This window comes from Petromyzon marinus, chromosome 62, assembly GCF_048934315.1.
Source record: "Petromyzon marinus isolate PM22_M1 ecotype Great Lakes invasive population chromosome 62, UKy_Petmar_22M1.pri1.0, whole genome shotgun sequence".
NCBI classification, from domain to species: Eukaryota; Metazoa; Chordata; class Hyperoartia; order Petromyzontiformes; family Petromyzontidae; genus Petromyzon; species Petromyzon marinus.
Window position 1 is genome coordinate 2,671,215 of NC_133728.1, and position 23,299 is coordinate 2,694,513.

Consider the following 23,299-nt stretch of genomic DNA (forward strand, 5'->3'; position numbering starts at 1 on the left):
AGTCTATAAGTCTCTGTGTGAGGAGTCTATGAGCCTCCAGGGTAATCGCTGTGGATGAGACTGAAACCCGGACTGGAACCCGGGACCCTGGGACTCCGAGTTCCCAGGTCACACGGGCTCTGGGTATCTCTCGCAGCGCCAGCTGGGCACCTCTTCACACTGGGCTGCATCAACAATCACTGGTTTAACACGTAGCAGGCTTTCGCGACCAATATCATCCATAATACAGGGGTTTTTTTTTGTTTGTTTGGCAAAGATCGCGTAAATATATAAAAGTGTTGTTAAACCCGCCACCACCACCCGACACAGCCAATTAGTAAGGTTTGTCACGTAAACAGAACGTGCCAATTCGTTACTAGTACAGCACTAGTGTATAGTGTAGTATAGTAGTGTATTGTGTATAGTAGTGTATTGTATAGTGTAGTGTATAGTGTAGTATACTAGTACAGCACTAGTGTAATGTGTAGTGTATAGTAGTGTATTGTGTATAGTAGTGTAGTATATAGTGTAGTGTATAGTGTAGTATACTAGTACAGCACTAGTGTATAGTGTAGTGTATTGTGTACAGTATAGTAGTGTAGTGTATAGTGTTGTATACTCGTACAGCACTAGTGTATAGTGTAGTGTATAGTGTAGTGTATAGTAGTGTAGTGTATAGTAGTGTAGTGCATAGTGTAGTGTATAGTAGTGTATAGTGTAGTGTATAGTGTAGTGTATAGTGTAGTGTATAGTGTAGTGTATAGTGTAGTAAACTAGTACAGCACACCGGTTGTGTGTTGGAGAGCCAAGCCACAACATTTACAATCTGAGTACCGTGACGTTTCGCCAGTGATTACAGCCGGCTTCGTCAGGCGACAGCCACAAATTTGTGGAGAAGTCCACCTGTGTTTCGTTCCTTAATCATTCCCTGGGTGCGAACGAGGAGGTGCCCTTGCCTGGGAGGCTGGCGGGGGGGTCAGTGTCGGCCGAGCCGGGCCCCACGGGGGGGGTCCAGGTCCCCTCGGGAAGGTCCCGGTGGCTCAACACGGCGGGGACGGGCGACGGGAGGAGGTCGTAAGGGCTCTCTGTACACACACACACACAGACACGTAGCCTTCAGGGGAGCCATGGTGGCGAGATGTTAACGACATCGTCTGGTATGCAGGAGGTCGTGGGTTCTGTCCAGACCCTGACGATGCCTGCTATATATTTGGAGTTTGCATCTCTCTCTCATCATCATCATCATCACGGTGGCTAGGAGATGTTAACTACCTCGCATGGTCTACAGGAGGTCGTGGGTTCTATCCAGACCCTGACGCCTGCTGCTGTATATTTGGAGTTTGCGGTGTCTCTATCTATCTCCCCTTGGTTGCGTGGATTTTTCTCCAGGTCCTCCCGTTTTTCCCTCCGCATTTAGAATCAACATCTGGCTGCTATAAAGTTCCACGTGATGATGATGATGATAAGTCCACTTCGTTGAGCTACGATTTGTGATGGCCAGGTCGCTTCTGAAACAGAGCTACATACCTGGTAAAATTAAAAAAAAGTTTAGTTTAATTGTTTAACAGACTGCTGGGCGAAGTGCTGTTAGCGAGCAGCACCTATGAAGGCCGGAACGGCACACGAGGGGATGGGTGGCCAGCACCACGCCCGGCCGCCTTTATCTCCCTAGTGGCGATGTTTACACACTGCATCAAGTACTCATTTGAGAATGAGTCGACCTAGGGGAGGCCCAGGACCGGTTCAGAGAATCGTTACTGGTGTTTGTGGCCGTGAGCGGGAATCGAACTCGGGTCGCTGGGTTCGTAGCACAGCGCGCTAACCGCTACACCACCGCTCCCCACAAATATACAAAGATAAAGTTCCCCGTTTCAGCCTTAACCGACTGTTGGGGCAAGTGCTGTTAGCCAGCAGCACCTACGAAGGCTGGCACGGCACACCAAGGGGGTGGGTGGCCAGCACCACGAGCGGCCGCTTTTGTTTTCCCAGTGGTGATGTTTTTTTATAACACTACAAAACAAGTACTCATTTGAGGCTGAGTCGACCTAGGGGAGGCCCAGGACCGGTTCAGAAAAAACCGTCACTGGTGTTGGTGGCCGTGAGCAGGAAAGGAACTCGGGTCGCCGGGTTCGTAGCGCAGCGCGCTACCCGCTACACCACCCCTCCCCGTACAAATATACACAAAAAGATCCCCTGTATAGCCTTAACAGACTGTAGGGGCAAGTGCTGTTAGCGAGCACCTATAAAGGCCGGAACGGTACACGAGGGGGTGGGTGGCCAGCACCACGCCCGACCGCTTTTGTCTCCCTAGTGGCAATGTTTACACACCGCACAAGGTACTCATTTGAGGCTGAGTCGACCTAGGGGAGGCCCGGGACCGGTTCAGATAATCGTCACTGGTGTTGGCCGTGAGCGGGAATCGAACCCGGGTAGCCAGGTTCATAGCGCAGCGCGCTAACCGCTACACTATCGCTCCCCATACAAATATACACACACACATTCGCACACACACCCCCGCACCGATCTCACCCTCTTGCGTGTGAGCCTGTGGCTGTTCCGTTGCGTCTGCAGCGCCACCTCCTGCCCGTTTGCAGACTGAGCTGTAGGTCTGGTTCGCAAAATCGGCCCTGAGTGAGAGGCAAAAGCGGAAAAAACACGCGGCGACGTCACGGCGACGTCACGGCATTGCAGGATGCTCGATCGGATAAATCAGCGCGAAGAGACTGGGCCTCAGAATCGGAGTCCTGATTGGGACTCGGGGAGACCGGGTCTCGGGGTCAAAGTCTTTCAAAACAAGATTAGGATTTCACCGTTTCTTTTACGCGTGTCGCAAACCGAACGCTCCAACTTGTCAAGGCGAAGGGAAGCCGTTGCCTCTTTGTTGTTGTTGTTGTTGTGACCCGAGTCAAGCGTAGATAATGGGCCGGGGTCTACCCACTGCGCCGTGTAACCCCTTAACCCCCACGCGCCATCATCACCGCCCCACACCCTCCGCCAGCGTAGGGAAAAGAAAAAAAAACAGAGAACCGGACGAACGCGCCTCCCGCAGACCTCCGTCCCGCCACCACGTGACAAACCCCGGTTAACGACTTCGATGGGTTCCACGAAAACCGGCGATGGTTTAAATCGCCGGTTCTCCTTCTTCTTCTTCTTAACCCCAGGTGAAGAAGAAGAACCGCCAATGCCCTTCCTGGGGGGCAGCAAGACGTGGCCAGATTTATTTATTTTTAGAAGGTAAATCGTCGACAACAACAAATTAACCCGAGGGGCACGTAGGTTTTTACACATGATGATGATTGCTTGTGTTGCAGTCGAAACGTCGTGAGAATTTTATTGTTTTATATCCCTTCTATGTGGTGACTTTACCGAAAGAAGCAAGAATATGAATCCCTGCAGTCACGAAAGCTTTAAATCAAAATTTACTTTGTTGAATCAAACCCCCCGTGTGTTTATTAACATTGCAAGTTGTTAAACGATTGAGGAGCAATGGGCGGTGGCAAGGCTGCAGTAGAGATTAAGAACCGCTGGCTTAAATCGTCCGGTTTCGACATTCAGTGTCTCGTCAGCGTCTATGCAAGTCTATGGGTCTCTATGCGAGTCTATGGGTCTCTATGCGAGTCAATGGGTCTCTATGTAATTCTATGGGTCTCTATGTGAGTCTATGGGTCTCTATATAAGCCTATGGGTCTCTATGTGAGTCGATGTGTATCTATGTGAGTCTATGGGTCTCTATGCGAGTCCATGGATCTCTACGCGAGTCTCTCCGTAGCGAGACGGACACATGAAGGAGATGCATATTGTCTGCATATCCATTGAGATATTTACTAAAAAACGACTAAACTATTTTTATTTGACCAGGTAAGTCCCACTGAGCTATGTAACTCTTTTTCAAAAGCGGCCTGGCCACACGTGATAGCTCGAGCAAGTGGCTTATCACGTGGGAATTTATAGCAGCCAAATATTCGGAACACGTGATGTTGATTCTAAATGTGGGGGGAGAAAGAGAGAGAGAAACACCGCAAACTCCAAATATACAGCAGGGGTCAGGGTCAGGAACGAACCTACGACCTGCTGCATACCAGGCGAGGTAGCTAACATCTCGCCACCGTGGGATCAAACCCACGACCTCCTGTAGACCAGGCGAGGTAGTTAACATCTCGCCACCGCTTGCGAGTGGGCGCGTGGGGTTCTGTGTGGGCAAGCACCTGGGGCAGGAGGCGCCCCACGCAGCAGTGGCGGAGGAGGAGGCGGTTGGCACCGATGGCAGCTCCACCACCTCTGCTCCTTCGGGCATCTCCCTCTCATCTGGGCACACGCTGAGCCAGGGGGAACACACACGCACACACACACTGAGCCATAGGGGAACACACACACACGCACACACAGCTACACACACACGCACACACAGCTACACACACACGCACAACAACAATAACCGCCATTCGCCACTAAGTGGCGGTGACGTCACCACAATGCTTGTGCCAGGCCATATGCACCTTGAGGCCACGTGAAGTGTCGAACGCCCGCGGGCAGGAGGTCACGGGGCAGACCCAGGTGCCACGGGTCGACTGACTGACATGACTGGCTGGTGCACCACCTGTGCCCCCTACTGTGCCAACCTGCTGTGGTTTAGCCACCCGGCGCTCCGCTCGTTGTTGTGAGCGTCGCTCCTCCGCCCTCCGTTGTTGATGGAGGGCGACTGCCTCCAACTGCCCAATAGCGTCCTTCACGAGCCTCCTCCACAGAGGCCGATCTTGACACCGCTGGTACCAGTCATCGGCAAGTCCACTCAGCTCCACGTCCTCCTGTACCACATCTCTTCTCTAGCCCGTGCCGCGCCCGTTTAGCCCCCTCGATCCGGCCGAACAAAAGCTGTTTTGGCATGCGGTGGCTGGGCATGCGGGCTACATGACCCAGCCAATGCAGCCTTGCCTGCCGGAGGAGCTCACCGATGGGACCTTGCCCAGATCTTTCAAGGATTTTTCAGCTCCTCACATAATCCAGCCTGGTTAAACCCAGGATGGATCGTAGGCAGGCCAGCCTAAATGTTTCCAACCGGCGAAGATGTTCCATTAAGGGGGTCCACGTTTCGCAAGCGTAGAGAAGGGAAGGAATGACCGTGGCCGAGAAGACCTGAAACTTAGTGCGGAGCGACAGACCAGGTAGCTTCCACACAGCGTTACGCAAACGATGAAAACATATTGCCGCTCGACTGATTCGGAGTGAGACCTCTGCTGTTAAACTGGAGCCGGTTATAAGCACACTGCCCAGGTATGGGAAACTCTCCACTCTCTCCACAACTGCCCCATCACTGATTGGGAGTTGTGGGGGTGGAGTGTCCGATGGTACAAAATACCCAGGCAGGTGCTTAGTTTTGGTGGGGCTGATGGTAAGGCTCCATCTCTTAGTGGCACGCACCAGTCTCAGCAGCAGCGTCTCCAACTCCTCCTCTGAATGAGCAGCTATTACCAAATCATCAGGTATACATAACGTGGTTGAGCAATAGGGAGCCATCCCTTGACCGCACCCGGGCATCGATCAGCCTGCCATTATATCTGTACCAAATGGAGATTCCCACGGTACAGCTATTGAAGGCTTCACGAACTACGTGGTCAAAATAGATGTTAAATAATGTGGGAGCCAGAGGACATCCCTGTCGCACCCCAAGGTGTACAGGGAATGGCTCTGACTCCCGGCCACGTAGTTTTACCCTGGCCCGCTCACCATCATGAAGGTCCTTAATGATCGTGAGCAGAGGGTCAGGTACTCCAAAAGCACGAAGAACGACCCAGAGCCCAGGCCTACTGATGGTATCATAGGCCTTGACCAGGTCAATAAAGCAGAGATGTAGGTCTTGTTGGAATTCCCTACACCTCTGCTGTAGCAGACGGACACAAAATATGGCATCTGTGCAGGACCGCCCTTTCCTGAAACCGCATTGGGGCTCCGCAAGCCTCTCCTCAGCGTGCCTGGCAAGGCGATGCTGAATAATCCTTGCCAGGACCTTTCCCGGCACACTGAGGAGTGAGATGCCCCTGTAGTTGTTACAGTCTGTGCGGTCCCCCTTCTTAAAAAGGGGGACCACCAGGGCATCCTTCCAATCCTGCGGAACCCGTCCAGTGGTCCAGACTCTTGTTATGATGTCATATAGGGCAGTCTGTGCACAAACGCCACCCTCCCTCAGCATTTCGCTTGGGAGATCATCTCTGCCCGCTGCCTTTCCTGGTCTCAGACTCCGGATCGCCTTCAATACTTCCTCAGCAGATGGCACCTCAGCCAGCCACTCACAGGGGGTGACTTCATCCAATATTTGAGGCACCGCAGCCTCAGCAGGGTCATCCTCACTTTGTGCCACGATGTTTTCCTGGCTGAGGGATTTTCCCTCCCCCAGGACCTCACAGAAATGCTCTGCAAATCTGCGAACCTGTTCCTGGGGGTCGGAAATTGGATCACCGTTTTTTCCCCTAATGATGGTAATAGGTGTGGCGCTGCAGGTTACTTTTTTGATGGAGTCAAATAGAGATTTGTGATCACGGGCCACTGAGGCAGACTCCATCTCCTCAGCAACCCGCGACCACCACCCATCCTTGCAGCGCCTCACGGCTCTCCGAACCTCCGAGCGAAGGCTGCGGTAAGCCTCCTCATTCTCTGACGTGGGATTCTGTAGCCGATGACAGTGGGCCTGTCGCTTTTTCTCAACCATCCTGAACACCTCCTCTGTCAGCCAGGGTCTCTGGGGGGGTCTGAACCGCGTACCCAAAGCAGCCATTGCAGCTGCATGAGTCACAGTCCTAAACCTCGCCCATTTACCCTCGACATCAGGAGTCGGGGACGATGCCAATCCCAGCCGCAAGCGATGATGAAATTCTCGCTTGCAACTTTCATCAGATAACTGAGACCAGGCCACTTTAGGTTGGAATGGGGTCCTGGGTGTACACCCACCACCGGAGTGGAAGAATGGCAGGCGCATCTTACAGATGACTAGTCGATGGTCAGAGGGCAGATCAGCTCCACGGTAGGTCCTGGTGTCAAGGACATGGGCTCGCATTCGCTGGTCCGTCACTATGTAGTCCAGCAGATGTTCTTGCTTGGACCCGGCATGCATCCATGATGTTGTGTGGATGCGCCGATGCCGGAACAGCGTGTTGGTAATTACAAGCCCATGGGCTGCACAAGAATCTAGCAGCCTCCTACCGTTGTTATTGAGCTGATCTGGCCCATGCCCTCCAATCACTCCAGACCAGGTGCCAGTATCATGACCAACTCGGGCATTGAAGTCACCCAACATGATGACTCTATCCCGAGGGGCCACTTTAGCCAGCACCTGTGACAGGAGGTCATAGAAGGCATCTGACTCATCGGCTTTGCCTGCATCCCTCCACGGATGTTCATCTTCGGTGGGGGCATAAGTAACCACGACCACCATTCCTCGCCTCCGGTTGATGGGAAGGCGAGCCCAAAGTAGCCTGGGGCTTACAGCTTCCCACACCTCACCGCCACGCTCCCACGCCCCCTTCATTCTTTTGTTCAAAAGAAGACCCACGCCCTGTTGTTTGGCAGTCTGCTGCCCCGAGTAGAGGACTGTCCACCCCTCATGGTGGCAGGAGCCAGAGCCGGTCCACCGGACCTCCTGAATGCCGCATAGATCCAGGCGGTACCGGTCCAGCTCCCGACAGAGGAGTGGCAGCCTCTCCTCTGCAGTGAGCGTTCGAACATTCCACGTGGCCACCCGTAGTGGCTTTTCGTTGTTTCTGGAGTAGCCCCGAGGGTAGGTATTCAATCTCCTGGCTCCGCCAATTGGGGTTTGGCCAGGAGACGTCATAGACGCCTGGCCCCCCGGGGCCTCCGGCACAAGCTTATTTGTTACATATTTCAGTTTAATTCGTGGTTTCGTGGTAATTAATTGAAGGTGAAGGGGTTACCAGCCCCTCGCACCCGTCCAGAGCCCCCGTTTAGCCCCTGTGGTGGACACATATGCCATGAGGGGAGGAGCCAATCAAAATTGGATCTCCCCCCACAGCGCTGTCCACGACAGAGTTGCCCGTCCGGCACCGCGAGGAGGTAGGGGGTTGTTTTGCCGCACACACACACGCTGAGCCATAGGGGAACGCACACACACGCACACGCATGCACACACGCACGCACACACGCTGAGCCAGGGGGAACACACACACGCGCACACACACACGCTGAGCCAGGGGGAACACACACACGCTGAGCCAGGGGGAACACACACACACACGCTGAGCCAGTCGGAACACACACGCTGAGCCAGGGGGAACACACACACACACGCTGAGCCAGGGGGAACACACACACGCTAAGCCAGTGGGAACACACAAACACACACGCTGAGCCAGGGGTAACACACACGCACACGCTGAGCCAATGGGAACACACACACGCACACACGCTGAGCCAGGGGTAACACACACACGGTGAGCCAGTGGGAACACACACACACACACGCTGAGCCAGGGGGAACACACACACACACACGGTGAGCCAGTGGGAACACACACACACACACTGAGCCAGTGGGAACACACACACACACACTGAGCCAGGGGTAACACACACACACACACGCTGAGCCAGGGGTAACACACACGCTGAGCCAGGGGTAACACACACACACACGCTGAGCCAGGGGTAACACACACACACGCTGAGCTAGGGGGAACACACACACATGCACGCGTGCGGGTCAGAGACAGAGATCCCCCACGTAGCCTTAATGGAGCGTGGGGGGGTGGAGGTGGGGGTAAGTGCTGTTGAGTAATTTGCCTAGCATGGAATTTGATAGCGAGGCCGATAGGAAGCAAAGTCTGCTCGCCGGTAAACCGTGATGCAAGATAGACGCCAACACACACACACAACCCCCCATGGCGTGCCTGCATAGCATGCATACCTGTACGGCTTGCCCCGTATTCTTGTACAGGGAAATTGGGTTATCAGGCTGTTTCGATACGGGCAAAAAAATAACAAAAAATCGTCTATTTGTTTGTGTTTCTCTCCCTTGTGATGGGACTTTGTAAGATGAACGTTAAGATTTATAAGGGGCACGGGGTGACCAATAAGGTCTGAGTTGGTCTGTAATAAGGTAGGGCACTGATAAGGAATTGACAGGTATGGCATAGATCATATGTACATGCAGCCACACACACACACACACACGCCGCTCACACACACACACACGCCGCTCACACACACACTGCACAAAGATCACCCTAAATTTTGATTTAAAGCTTTCGTGACTGCAGTAATTCACAGAAAGAGCTAAGAATGAAAGATCACCCTGTGTAGCCTTAAGAGACTGTTGGGGTTCGGTGCTGTTAGCAAGGACCAGGTGCTCGTTTGAGGCCGACTCAACCTGGGGGCGGCTCGGGGCCGCTTCAGATAACCGTCACCGGTGCCGGTGGCCGTGAGCGGGAACCGAACCCGGGTCGCACGCGGCAGTCGCGTACACGGCACGTACCGCAAAAACAACAATGACATTCGTCACGACAATGCCAACAAGCGACCTGCGGACAACACAAACACGTTACCGCTGGGGGCAAGTGCCGTTCGGCGAGCACCTATTAAGGCCGGCACGGCACACACGCACATTGAGGGGGTGGCGTGGCCAACACCACGTCCGGCCGCCTTTGCCTCCCCAGTGCTAACAGCACTTGACCCTTTGGCAGTGGACAGGCACACGCGTGGTTCCGATGCACCGGTGAAGCCTTACATCAACACCGTGGGCTGTGCTGGGGGAGCCGTGGGCAGCTCGTAGTCATTGAAGCTTTGAGGGCACAGCTTCCCCTGTGTACGCAACACACGCGCAACGCACGGAACACACACACCACACAACACACACACACAACACACACACAACACAACACACACAACACACACACACAACACACACACACAACACAACACACACAACACACACACACGCACAACACACACACAACACACACACAACACACACACAACACACACACAACACACGCACAACACACGCACAACACACACACAACACACACACAACACACGCACAACACACACACAACACACACACAACACACACACAACACACACAACACACACAACACACACACAACACACACACAACACACACACACACAACACACACAACACAACACATCTCAGTGCTCAAGAATAAAAAATATTTGAAAATCATGCAATTGGGATCGCGTGCAGCAGCAGCAGCAATCATCTCCCACCCCCCACGGACTTAAAAAGCCTGTCAGCACCCTGTTGAAAAAACAGTCGAGAAAACTCGGCGAGGTCTTACTGAGTAAGACAAGCGTCGCATTAATCGGCCGATGACGCCTTAATATCGAAGAACGTTTCCCAGAGCTTGGGCGATTGTTCGTGCCATCTCGATCGTGTGCCTGCCTTCTGCTAGCCCGCGGGTCCTCCTCCCCCTCCTTCTCCTCCCTCACTCCCTTCCCCTCCCTCCCCCTCCTCCTCCCCCTCCTCCTCCTTCTCCTTCTCCTCCCCTCCTCCTCCCCCTACGCCTCCTCCCCCTCCTCCCCCTTCCCCTCCTCCTCCCTCTCCCCCTCCTCCTCCTCCCCTCCTCCTCCCCCTCCTCCTCCCCCTCCTCCTCCCCCTCCTCCTCCACATCCCCCTCCTCTTCCTCCTCCTCCCCTCCTCCCACTCCTCCTCCTCCCACTCCTCCTCCTCCCTCCCTCCCCCTCCTCCTCCACCTCATCCCACTCATCCTCCACCTCCCCCTCCTCCTCCCTCCCTCCTCCTCCACCTCCTCCCACTCCTCCTCCACATCCCCCTCCTCCTCCGCCTCCTCCTCCACCTCCTCCACCCACTCCTCCTCCATCTCCCCCTCCTCTTCCTCCCTCCCCCTCTTCCCAGCGTCTCCGAGTCGCCCTCCCTCCCTCCCTCTCTCTATGTGAGCGATGAGCGGGCACCGTGCGGCGGCGGCGGCACAAATCTAAATAATTCTCGTTATTATTACTAACGTAATTGCATGCATGTTGTACGTATGCTGATCTTCTTTCGCACCGCCGTACGTAGCCAACCGCGCTAATCGGAGGTCCGCTGGGGGGGGGGGGGGGGGGGGGCAAGGACAACAAACTAACACAACAACAACAACAAGCAGTTTCAAATAAACGAGTTGGTCAACCTTGGCGATTTAAAAGTGCAGCGTAGCTCCCAATGGCTTCCCAACGTCGGAAGGAAGAAGCGCGTTCCAGACGGCCGCAAGGAGCCGCGGTGACCACTGCCTTCGTTCGGACGGCCAGCCGGCATCGGCGTCGCCCATGGTGACCGGAGCTAAGGACTCAACTCACGCTCGAGCCCATCCCAACGCGAGAGGCGGGAAAGGCCTAGCACCTCACCTGAGCCGGCTGCTGCTGATGCTGCACGCCCGCCGCGGTGCCAGCCGCGGTGCCCGCAGCCGCCGCGGTGGTGCCGCCCACGCGACCGCAGGGCGAGGCCCTTCCGGCCGAGTCCGCGACGGCCGGCTCCGACCCCGCCACGCTCGCCGGCGGGGTCGGAGGGACGGGCCGGGATGGGGGCGGCGGCGGCGGCGGCGGATGGACGGGAGGCAGCTCGTGGAACTCGTGGTGGAACATCTGGGCGGTCGGGAAGGAGCCGGGCGCGACTTCGAAGTGGTAGGAGCGCCGCTGGTGCGACGAAGACGACGAGGAGGAGGAGGACGACGAGGAGGACGCGGCGGACGACGTCGGGCAGAGGGAGGCGGGGAAGGAGCAGGAGGAGGACATCGGGGGCGGTGGGCCGTGGTGGTGGTGGTGGTGGTGATGATGGGGGGTGGCGGTCGTTGCCGTCGCCGCTGCCGCCGACGAGGGAGAGGAGCAGCCGCCCCCCCCGATGGGGGGCGGCTGGTGGTGGCGGGGGGCACGGGGGGTCACGGCCGGAGGGAAGGCGTCGGGTTTGCGTGCGGCGTTCGGGGAGCCCTGATGAGGAGGGGAGGGAGGAGGAGGAGATAGAGAGTCATCAACATGTCATCAATTTAACACGTAGTAGTAGTAAGTAGTAGGGCTTCCGCAACCAATATTATCCATAAAAGTTTTTTTTTGGGTTAGGTCGCGTGAATATAAATGTGTCGTTAAAGCCTCCACCACCCGACACAGCCAATTAATGATTAAGGGTTTGTCCCGTAAACAGAACGTGTCAATTCGTAAACCCACAGCATTTACAATCTGAGTAGTTAAAATTGTTAATGTTGTGGATTTGCTCTCCAATACACCGGTGTGCTGTACCAGCAACGAATTGCCATGCCCTGTTTACGTGACAAACCTTACTAATTTGGCTGTGTCGGGTGTCTGGCGAGTTTAACAACACTTTTATATTTATGCAATCGAACCCAACAAAAAAAATCTATTATGGACAAGATGTCATCATATTCCATTCGTTCACACGTCTCCATTGAAATGAATGGCGACTCTGAGAGAGCCTAGGAATTAGGAATGGAATCCCCAACTCGCTTCCGTCCCAAAACCACGCAGTAACTACTGCACCTCCGTTCAAATGAAAGGGGATTATTGAGTGGCAATTCCAATCATAGCCGCTAGAGGGCGAACCGATCGTTATTAGCCCAGGGGTTGGCCACCTGCATTGTACAGAGGACTCCCTCTGCTTACGAACGAGGCCTGTTCGTAAGTCGATTTGTGATTTATCCTATCATTGATTGAGTTTAAATTTATTAAACTTTCCTACAATTTTTTTTGTTCATTATCAAACTACTTTTTCTTAGCTTAAACACAATCTATACCTATAATAATGGTTGTTGGCATGGAGGTCAGCGGAAAATTGTTATTTTCGGATTATCCACAATTTTTAATTCTCAGCGGCTGTCCTCCCCATCATTAGCGCGGATAATCGAGTATCTACTGTACAGAGACTCCTCTCCTTACGAATGAGTTAGGTTCCAGAGGTCTGAAACTGATCATAAGTCGATTTATTCATAAGTCCAACTTTACTGCTGTCGATTCCAAACGCGTTGTACGGCGTGTACACTAAACACGGGGGAATGGCTTTGAAAGTTGTATAATCTCCTGTAGATGTAGATGCCACTGGTTCTTCACGTTCTGCAGATGTAGATGCCACCACTGCCATCTATTTGCGCGGAAGTTGAACTTAAGACTCCTCGGTCTGAACAGACAAATGGACATACGGACAGGTTTGTTCGTAAGTAGAGGAGTCCCTGTATGCAGAATCGGAGGTACGCAGGGGGAAGTACAACAAACTAAAAAACAACAAGCAGCAGTTAAAAAACAAAATTACTGTCAGTCTAGATGATGATTTAGAAGTGGCATCATAGCTCCCGGTGAAGAGCACGTTCCAGACGGCCGCAGAAGCGCGACGCGGTGACTGTCTTTGTTAGATGGAGAGCCAGAAGCCGCTGGCCATCGTGACGTTTATTTATTCGGGACAAAACGTCTCTCGCATTCACCAAAGTTGGAATCGAGGCTCTTGAAAGACCGAGTTGTTTTTACTTTACGGGATTTGGAGAAAATAAAAAAAATGGCTCTTCCTGTTATTTTTGCTTGCCGGAAATCGCCCGCACGGGAATCAAACACGAAACTATTTTCTTCTTTAGCCATTGGAGGCAACGGGAGGAGCCAGAGGAAAGCCATGTGGAGCAGGGGGGGTGTGGGGGAGAGAACGCACAAACACACAAACACGTTTTCACGCGCAATGTTTTTTCCGCGTCTCCGTTGAGCACGGTCGGGAACCGTAACGGTGCGCGAAAGAAGTTCAACGGACAGACACGCAGACAGGATCACGAGCGTGGCTCCCGTCGATCAAGAGCCACGAAGCTCTTTCAAGAGCAACCCGTAAGTACATACACGAGACAAAAGATCCCCCCCCCCCCCACCCCCCGTGTAGCCTCAACAGGCCGTGCGGGGCAAGTGCCGTTTGCGAGTAGCAGCGGCACCGATGAAGGCCGGCGCTGTGGCAACACGACGGGGTGGGGGTGGGGTGGGGGGGGGGGGGGCCAGCGCCACGACGCCCACGGCGGCCCCCTCCTTCGCCCCATTGCTGACGCTCGTACAAGCGGGTGCCCATTTTAGTTTCTTGGTGAGCCACTCCCAGGGGGGGGGGGGCCTTCGCTGGGCCGGACGTTGCGGTCCGTGGGCGGCCGGTTATTAGAAGCCCCGGTCTAAAAATATTGCGACGCTCCACAGATGTTGCCCATCGCTCGCACCCTCATGTCACCCCCCCCCCCCCACCCCACCCACCGCACTGCACCCACCCCCCCCCCCACGCCTCACTCCTGCGCCCCGACTGCGGCGAGTGTTGGAGCGCCACGGTGGCTAGGAGATGTTAACTACCTCGCCTGGTCTACAGGAGGTCGTGGGTTCGATCCTGACCCCCTGACGCCTGCTGCTGCTGCTGTATATTTGGAGTTTGAGTGTCTCTTTCTCATCATCATCATCACGGTGGCTAGGAGATGTTAACTACCTCGCCTGTTATACAGGAGGTCGTGGGTTCGATCTCGTCCCTGACGCCTGCTGCTGCTGCTGTATATTTGGAGTTTGAGTGTCTCTTTCTCATCATCATCATCACGGTGGCTAGGAGATGTTAACTACCTTGCCTGCTATGCGGGAGGTCGTGGGTTCGATCCTGGCCCCCTGATGCCTGCTGCTGCTGCTGCTGTATATTTGGAGTTTACGTGTCTCTCTCTCATCACCATCATCACGGTGGCTAGGAGATGTTAACTACCTCGCCTGCTATGCGGGGGTTCGTGGGTTCGATCCTGACCCCCTGACCCCTTTCTGCCTCGAAGGGAGCTACGGCCCCCCCGCCCCCCCATTTCACCCCATTCATCACCCATCTCGTCAACGCCCACACGGTCGTCCCTCGCGTCACCCCCTCGGCGTCACCCCCTCGGCGTCACCCCCTCGGCGTCACCCCCTCGGCGTCACCCCCTCGGCGTCACCCCCTCGGCGTCACCCCCTCGGCGTCTCACCTTGGGTGAGAGTGCCGGGGAGACGGCGGGGGAGCCCCCCCCGGCGGTGCGGGCGAGGAGGAGGTCGAGGCGGGGGGGCACGGGGGGCAACTCCGACACGAGCGGCTCGGGGGGCGGCCGCCGGCGGTGCATGATGGGAGAGGTGAGCGGCGAGGGCTGCGGGGACGGCCGCTCCACCTGGGTTTGGGGGGATGGGGGGGGGCAGGGGGGGGGGGCAGGTGGGGGGGGGGAGTAACAGCCGTGAATTAACATTAAGTCAGCACGTGATGCGTGATGATTATATTATTAATGTCAACTCGGAACGCACAGAAAACAAGAAGCCGCGCGCGTGGGCACTGAGATAAACACACACGTGGGCACTCAACTGCACACACAACACACACACACACGCGCGGGTGTTGAACCATACACACGCATGTGGGTGGGTGTTGAACTACACACACACACACACACGCGGGCACTCAACTGCACACACACACACGTGGGCACTCAACTTCACAACACACACACACACACACGCACACACACACACACACGCGGGCACTCAACTTCACAACACACAACACACACACACACACGCACACACACACACACACGCGCGGGCACCAGCGTCGGGCGAGGCGCGAGTGGCGGCAGCGTTTCGGCGCGCCTGGCCGTGACGATGACAATCACCACTTCCTCGTCGCCCCCACCGCCACCGCTTGGTCGGTCGGCCGGCTTCCCGGGGGGCCGCAGGAGGGCCCTGCTGGGGGCCGCAGGAGGGCCCTGCTGGGGGCCGCAGGAGGGCCCCGCTGGGGGCCGCAGGAGGGCCCTGCTGGGGGCCGCAGGAGGGCCCTGCTGGGGGCTGCTAGAGGGCCCTGCTGGGGGCCGCAGGAGGGCCCTGCTGGGGGCCGCAGGAGGGCCCTGCTGGGGGCCGCTAGAGGGCCCTGCTGCCCGACAGCATCCCCCCCGTGTAGCTCTTTTTTTCCAGAAGCGACGCTGGCTATCACAAGCGGTAGCTCGACGAAGTGGGCTCATCATCACTGTCGTCATCACCGTGTGGAAATGTATATCAGCAGCCAAATAACTGTGGTGATGCAATTTTAAATCGAGGACCCGGAGGAAAAATCCACGCGACCATGGGGAGAAAGACACCAAAAACTTCAAATATACGGCAGGCGTCAGGGTCGGGATCGAACCCACGACCTCCTGCATACCCGGCGAGGTAGTTAACATCTCCTAGCCACCGCGGCGCCCCGACTCACCCGCGAGCGAGCAGCCATGCGGCTGATGACGAGCGACGAGGTGTCATCGCGCGCCGACGCCATCATCATCAGGTCGTCGTCCTCGTCGCCTTCGAAGCCCAGGTTCGACGCCGAGTCGAGGCCGCACACCCGCAGGCCGCCGTGGCCTCCCTGCGACCCCTGGCCCCCGTGACCCCCGGAGGCGAGGGCCGAGGAGGCGATGGCGGCGGCCAAAGGTCGCGACCTCTCGCCCCTCGGGTCGAAGGGGTCGACAACGATGGGCTCCGTGCCCTTGATCTCGCAGCGGCAGAACGGGCAGCCCTGCCCGTCCGACTCCTGGGGGAGCGGCGGAGGAGAGGTTGGGGAGGGGGCAGGGCAGTGGAGTGGAGGAAAGGGCAGGGGAGGCGAGGAGAGGGCAGGGGAAGGGAAGAGAGGAGAGAAGGGCACGGTCCTGTGATGCGGCAATCCATCTCAGGCCTACACATCATGGGTGTGATCACCACTTGACCTCCCATTCCTAGACCCGGAATTCCGGTTTCCCGGAATTGTAAATCAGGATTCTGACCCCGAGATCTGGTCTCCGCAAGTCTTAATCCTGGTCTCCGCAAGTCTCAGTGGAGTGTCTGACCCAGAGACCCGGTCTCCCGGAGTCCCATTCGAGACTCTGACCCTCCAGTCCCGGTCTCCCCGAGTCTCACCTGCCAGGCTGTGAGGCAGCACGTGCACATGAGGTGACCGCACGGCTCAATCTTGACGTCCTTGTCGTTCTCCGCGCAGATCTTGCACAGCTGGAACGTGGATCCCATCTCGCAGTACAGCTCGTACTGCTCCTGCAGGGGACACAAGAGGGTGGGGTGAGCGAGCGAACGTCCGCGTGTCCGCGTGTCGAGATGGGGAGCGGCGGTGTAGCGGCGAGCTACGTTGCCCTACGAACCCGGCTGATGACCCGAGTTTGTATCCCGCTCACGGCTAACACCGGTGACGATTATCTGAACCGGTCCCTGGTCCTCCTCTAGGTGTGTAAATATCGTCACCGGGGGAGACAAAGGCGGCTGGGCATGGTGTTGGCCACCCACCCCCTTCGTGTCGCGTGCCGGCCTTCATAGGTGCTGCTTGCTTAACGGCACTTTGCCCCACAAGTCTGTGAAGGCTATACCGGGGGAATCTTTGTCTTGTGTGTATAACTGCGTGTGTGTGTGTGTGCACGTATGTGTTGGGAACGGTAGTTGTTGGGGAGTAAGGCCCCAACCCTTACAGTTGCAAGCTTCAGGTTAGTACAACAAACCTGTCAACCCATACGGTTAACCCTGTATTCCTGTACAGGGAAATTTAGTTTCCAGGTCCATGTGAAATACAGCCGTTTCAATGCGGGCAACAAAATAAAAAATAAAATTGTATACTTGTTTTTATGTGTTTCTCCCTTGTGATGGGACTTTGTTGGATGAACGTTGAAATTTAAAAGTGCACGGGGTGAGCCCAATAAGGTCTGAATTGGTCTGTAATAAGGCAGGGCACTTATAAAGGTTTAACAGCAACGTCTCCTCCCTATATATCTCTCTCTCTCCCTCTATCTCTCTCCAAACCTGTCAACCCATGTCTTCTTTGGTTCTTTCGGTAAAGTACGTGACTTTACCGAAAGAACCAAAGAAGATGAATCCTTGCAGTCACGAAAGCTTCAAATCGAAAACCCATAAGTCGTTAAGCGAATAGTCGTTAACAGGGGCGATCGTCAGGAGGAGTTCCAGCGTACAAATCATAACGACAATATCTCGACGGCGCTCGTGCCAGCCTAGGTGCACTTCGAGGCAATCACGTTAAGTGTGGAAGCCTCGCTCCGGGCAGGAGGTCACGGACACAGACTCAGGAGTTAACCGACATTCACGGCCGGTCGATGCGGAACCTGGCCTCCCCCATATACGTTAAGTGCGAAGGAAGCTCAACACACATACGTAAATAGATAAGGTAGCCCATGTATACATATGCGCAAGTGGATGTGTGTATGCACATTGGCACACACACACAGCTGATCGTCGATTATCCGGCCTGCTCCAGCATTATCTGCCCATCCCGGGCCGGTCTCGCGAAACCGCGACAAACGGCCGTGACCATTCTGGGCGATCATCAGACACACATCGTGGTAGTGTTGAAACAGGAGAGTAGTGGTAGCAGTGCTACATACGTGACCCAGTGATGCAGAGTCTTCGAGATTGTAGTGGTAAGTACGGTAAAATACGGTAACTTTTTACAGTAGGAAATTTATTTGTGTCTCTTTATGCCAATTTCAGGTATTAAACAAATTTAAAATGGTTTCACACGTAGGCTTTCGCGACCAATATCATCCATAATACAGGAGAGCAAAGCCAACACACCGGTTAGTGCTGTACTAGTAACGAATTGGCACGTTCTGTTTACGTGACAAACCTTACTAAGTTGGCTGTGTCGGGTGGTGGCGGATTTACTGATATATTTACGCGAAAAAACCCTGTATTATGAAATTTTAAACAGCTAAAAAAACACAAACACACAGAAAACCTAAATGTGCAAAAATCATCTATTTAAAATTCTGGCGATTTTTTTTGTTTAATCCGGCACCCCCATTCCCCCTGACACCTGTCGGATAACCGATGATGGACTGCAGGTGTTGACCCACGGCTAAGAACGAACCCACAGACGAACAAACACGTGTGTGGCGCATACACATGCACACGCATAAAGGCAAAGAACCCCTCGTGTATGACTGTTGCTGTTAGCGAGTGGCACCGATGAAGGCCGGTCATGGCACACGAGTGGATGGTTTGGTCAGCACCACGCCCGGCCGCCCTCGTCTCCCACAGTGGCGACGTTTGCACACTGCACCAGGTACTCATTTGAGGCTGAGTCAACCTAGGGGAGGCCCAGGACCGGTTTCAGATAATCGTCACAGGTGCTGGCCGTGGGCTGGAATCGAACCCGGGTAGTCAGGTTCGTAGCACGGCGTGCTAACCACTAGCACTACCACTAACGTACACACGCGCGCGCACACTCACACACACACACACGGATACCCGGTGCGTATTTGACCTTACCTGCGTGACCTTTATGTGATCGTGCTGTGCAGGCTCACACAAGCCAGTCAGATCCGGATTGAGATTCCGTCCGTCCGGAAAGAGGTAACTGGCACAGACACGCGGGGGGTGGGAACGAGTTGAGTGAGTGAGTGTGTGGACTGATGCGTTACGGGAGGACGTGGAGCTGAGTGGACTTGCTGACGACTGGTACCAGCAGTGTCAAGACCGGCCTCTGTGGAGGAGGCTCGTGAAGGACGCTACTGGGCAGTTGGAGGCAGTCGCCCTCCAACGACAACGGAGGGCGGAGGAGCGACGCTCACAACAACGAGCGGAGCGCCGGGCGGCTAAGACACAGCAAGTTGGCACAGTAGGAGGCACAGGAGGTGCATCGGCCACTCATCACAGTCAGTCGATCCATGGCACCTGGGTCTGCCCCGTGACCTCCTGCCAGCGAGCGTTCGGCACTTCACGTAGCCTCAGGGTGCACATGGCCTGGCACAGGCGCCGTGGTGACGTCACCGTCACATAGTGGCGAATGGTCGGTGTGTCCGTGAGTGTCAGCGTGTGTGTGTGTGAGAGTGTCAGCGTGTGTGTGTGTGAGAGTGTCAGCATGTGTGTGTCCGTGAGTGTCAGCGTATGTGTGTGTGAGAGTGTAAGCGTGTGTGTGTCCGTGAGTGTCAGCGTGTGTGTGTGTGAGAGTGTCAGCGTGTGTGTGTCCGTGAGTGTCAGCGTGTGTGTGTGTGAGAGTGTCAGCGTGTGTGTGTCCGTGAGTGTCAGCGTGTGTGTGTGTGTGAGAGTGTCAGCGTGTGTGTGTGTGAGAGTGTCAGCGTGTGTGTGTCTGTGAGAGTGTCAGCGTGTGTGTGTTTGTGTCTGTGTGAGGGTGTGCCATGCCGGCCTTAATAGGTGCTCGCTAACAGCACTTGCCCCAACAGTCTTTTCAGGTTATACAGGTGACCTGTGTATTCGTCTTTGTAGCGGTAGTGTCGCGATTAGCGGTGCTGCGCTACGGACCCGCCTACCCGAGTTCGATTCCCGCTCACGGCCCCCACCGACACTTGTGACGATTATCTGAACCGGTCCTGGGCCTCCCCTAGGTCGACTCAGCCTCAAATGAGTACCTGGTGCTAGTGTGCAGTAAACATCGCCGCTGGGGAGACAAAGGCGGCTCGGGCGTGGTGCTGGTCACACCCACCCCCTCGTGTGCGGTGCCGGCCTTCATAGGGGCTTTTATTCGCTAACAGCACTTGCCCCCGCCAGCCTGTTAAGGCTATACGGGGGATCTTTGTCTTTGTGTGTGTGTGTGGGGAGAGGTAGTGCCAGCAGTTAGCGCTACGAACCCAGCGGCCCGAGTTCGATTCCCGCTCAAGGCCACCACCGTCGACACGCCACCGGTGGAGATCACCTGAGGGTTGACTCGGCCTTTAAAACTATCTCTGTCTTTGTGTGCATGCGTGCGTCCGTGCGTGTCCGTGCGTCCGTGCGTGCGTGTCCGTGCGTCACTCACAATCCCTCGCGGTAGCCGTCCAGCAGGGCCTGGAAGAGGGGTTTGTTGTGGGGGATCGTCTGCAGGATGTTGCCGTCCACCGTCACGTAGCCGATCGCCCACTGGCCCAGCCTCGTGCAGCTCAGCCGGAAGATGTAACTGAGACGAGGGGACACGGTCGCACGACAGACAATGATCCCCCCGCATTGCCCCCTGTATACCAGGCGAGGTAGTCAACATCTCCTAGCCACCGTGATGATGATGAGAGAGAGACACTCAAACTCCAAATCTACAGCAGGCGTCAGGGTCGGGATTGAACCCACTACCTCCTGTATACCAGGCGAGGTAGTCAACATCTCCTAGCCACCGTGGTGATGATGATGAGAGAGAGACACTCAAACTCCAAATATACAGCAGCAGGCGTCAGGATCGGGATCGAACCCACGACCTCCTGTATACCAGGCGAGGTAGTCAACATCTCCTAGCCACCGTGGTGATGATGATGAGAGAGAGACACTCAAACTCCAGATATACAGCAGCAGGCGTCAGGGTCGGGATTGAACCCACGACCTCCTGTATACCAGGCGAGGTAGTCAACATCTCCAGGCCACCGTGTAAGTCTCACGACTCCTTCTCAGGAGGGAAGTTCCAAGCTTTCGCGGTCGCGAGACGAAAGTAAATTTTTGCGGAATTGGGTTTGCTTTGGTCAAAGCCACGGTGGCTAGGAGATGTTAACTACTTCGTCTGGTATGCATGTGGGTTCTATCTTGACCTCAACACCTGCGGTGGTCGCGTAGATTTTTCTCACGGTCCTTCGGTTCCCCTCCCCCCCACCCCCCCCGACAAATTTAGAATCAACGTCGCGCGTTCAGAGTATTTGGCTGCTATGAATGTCCACGTGATGATGACGATGATGATGAGCTATCGCTTTGGGATAAAAAAGCTATTTCGCTCAGTGGGCCTTACCTGGTAAAATACAAATTAATTAGTTTGACATGTAGGCTTTCGCGATCAATATTATCCATAATGGAGGTTTGTGGGTTATATTGTGTAAATATGGACCCACCACCACCACCACCTGACACAGCCAATTAGTAAGGTTTGTCACGTAAACAGAACATGTCAATTCGCCACTCGTTCAGCACTAACCGGTTGCGTGTTGGAGATCAAACTCACTACAACATTTACAAATGTAGTGTAGTGTATAGTGTAGTGTATAGTGTAGTGTATAGTGTAGTGTAGTGTATAGTGTAGTGTATAGTGTAGTGTATAGTGTAGTGTAGTAAACCCACTAAAACATTTACAATCTGAGTACCGTGACGTTTCGCCGCCAATTACAACAACAACAGCTGCAGCCAGCATCATCAGGCAACAGCCACAGAGTTACGGACAAATCCTCCCCCAGTTTAGGTCTTAAATACACCGATGTGCTGGTACGGCACGTTTTGTTTACGTGACAAACCTTTACCAAGTCGCTGTATCACCACATCTATACCGACGGAACCTTACCCAAAAAGCACTATTATGAAAAATCTTTACTTTAGTTTAGTTCAGTACATTCTTGGGGGTTTTTATTTTTTGGCTGTGGGAGGAAACCGCAGAACCCGGAAGAAACCCATCGCAGAACAGGGGGAGAGAATAGAAAGACAAAGATCCCCCGTGTAGCCTCAACAGACTCTGGGGGGCTGTTAGCGAGATGCCGCCCCTATGAAGGCCGGCACTGTGGCACACGAGGGGGTGGGTGGCCAGCACCACGCCCGGCCGCCTTTGTCTCCCTAGTGGCGATGTTCACACATCGCACCGGGTACTCATTTGTGGCAGAGCCGAACGAGGCCCAGGACGGGTTCAGAGAATTGTCACCGGTGTTAAACTCGGGTCGCCACACGCGGAACACGCACGCACACACACACACACACACGCGCACGTACACACACACGCACACACACACACGCGCACGTACACACGCGCACGTGCACGTATACACGCGCACGCGGCGCACGTACACACACACGCACGTACACACGCACGCACGTACACACGCACGTACGCGCACGTACACACACACGTATACACACACGCACGTACACACACGCACACGTACACACACACACGCGCGCACGTACACACGCGCACGCACGTACACACACACGCGCGCATACACGTGCACGTACACACACGCGCACGTACACACACACACGTACACGCGCACTTACACACACACATGTACACGTGCACATACACACACGCGCACATACACGTACAGACACGCGCACGTACACACACACAAGCGCACGTACACACACACATGCGCACGTACACACACACATGCGCACGTACACACACACATGCGCACGTACACACACACACGTACAAGTACACACACGTACAAGTCGTCACCACGGCTCCTGTGCCAGGCCAGGTGCACTTTGAGGCCACGTGAAGCGTCGAAGGCTCGCTGACAGCAGGTCACCGGACAGACCCTGTAGGTGCCATTGGTTGGCTGAGATAACCGGTAGATGTACCGGCTAGCTCTACCCCCTACAGTGCCCCCTACAGGTACACACAACAACAGCCGCCATTCGCCACTAAGTGGCGGTGACGT

At 55.1% G+C, this 23,299-nt stretch overlaps 1 protein-coding gene across 1 annotated transcript in view; it reads right to left on the reverse strand.

The window, feature by feature from the left end:
* LOC116957834 (uncharacterized) overlaps positions 1–23,299 on the reverse strand; it is a 57,379-nt gene that overhangs the window by 10,536 nt on the left and 23,544 nt on the right. The window contains exons 6-15 of the mRNA XM_032980240.2: positions 20,719–20,856; positions 19,233–19,320; positions 16,866–16,997; positions 16,189–16,503; positions 14,945–15,121; positions 11,346–11,924; positions 9,710–9,783; positions 4,185–4,295; positions 2,509–2,606; positions 936–1,064 (exon numbers count right to left, since the gene is read on the reverse strand). Coding sequence (XP_032836131.2) covers positions 936–1,064; positions 2,509–2,606; positions 4,185–4,295; positions 9,710–9,783; positions 11,346–11,924; positions 14,945–15,121; positions 16,189–16,503; positions 16,866–16,997; positions 19,233–19,320; positions 20,719–20,856 — 1,841 coding nt within the window. The remainder of the gene's footprint in view (positions 1–935; positions 1,065–2,508; positions 2,607–4,184; positions 4,296–9,709; positions 9,784–11,345; positions 11,925–14,944; positions 15,122–16,188; positions 16,504–16,865; positions 16,998–19,232; positions 19,321–20,718; positions 20,857–23,299) is intronic.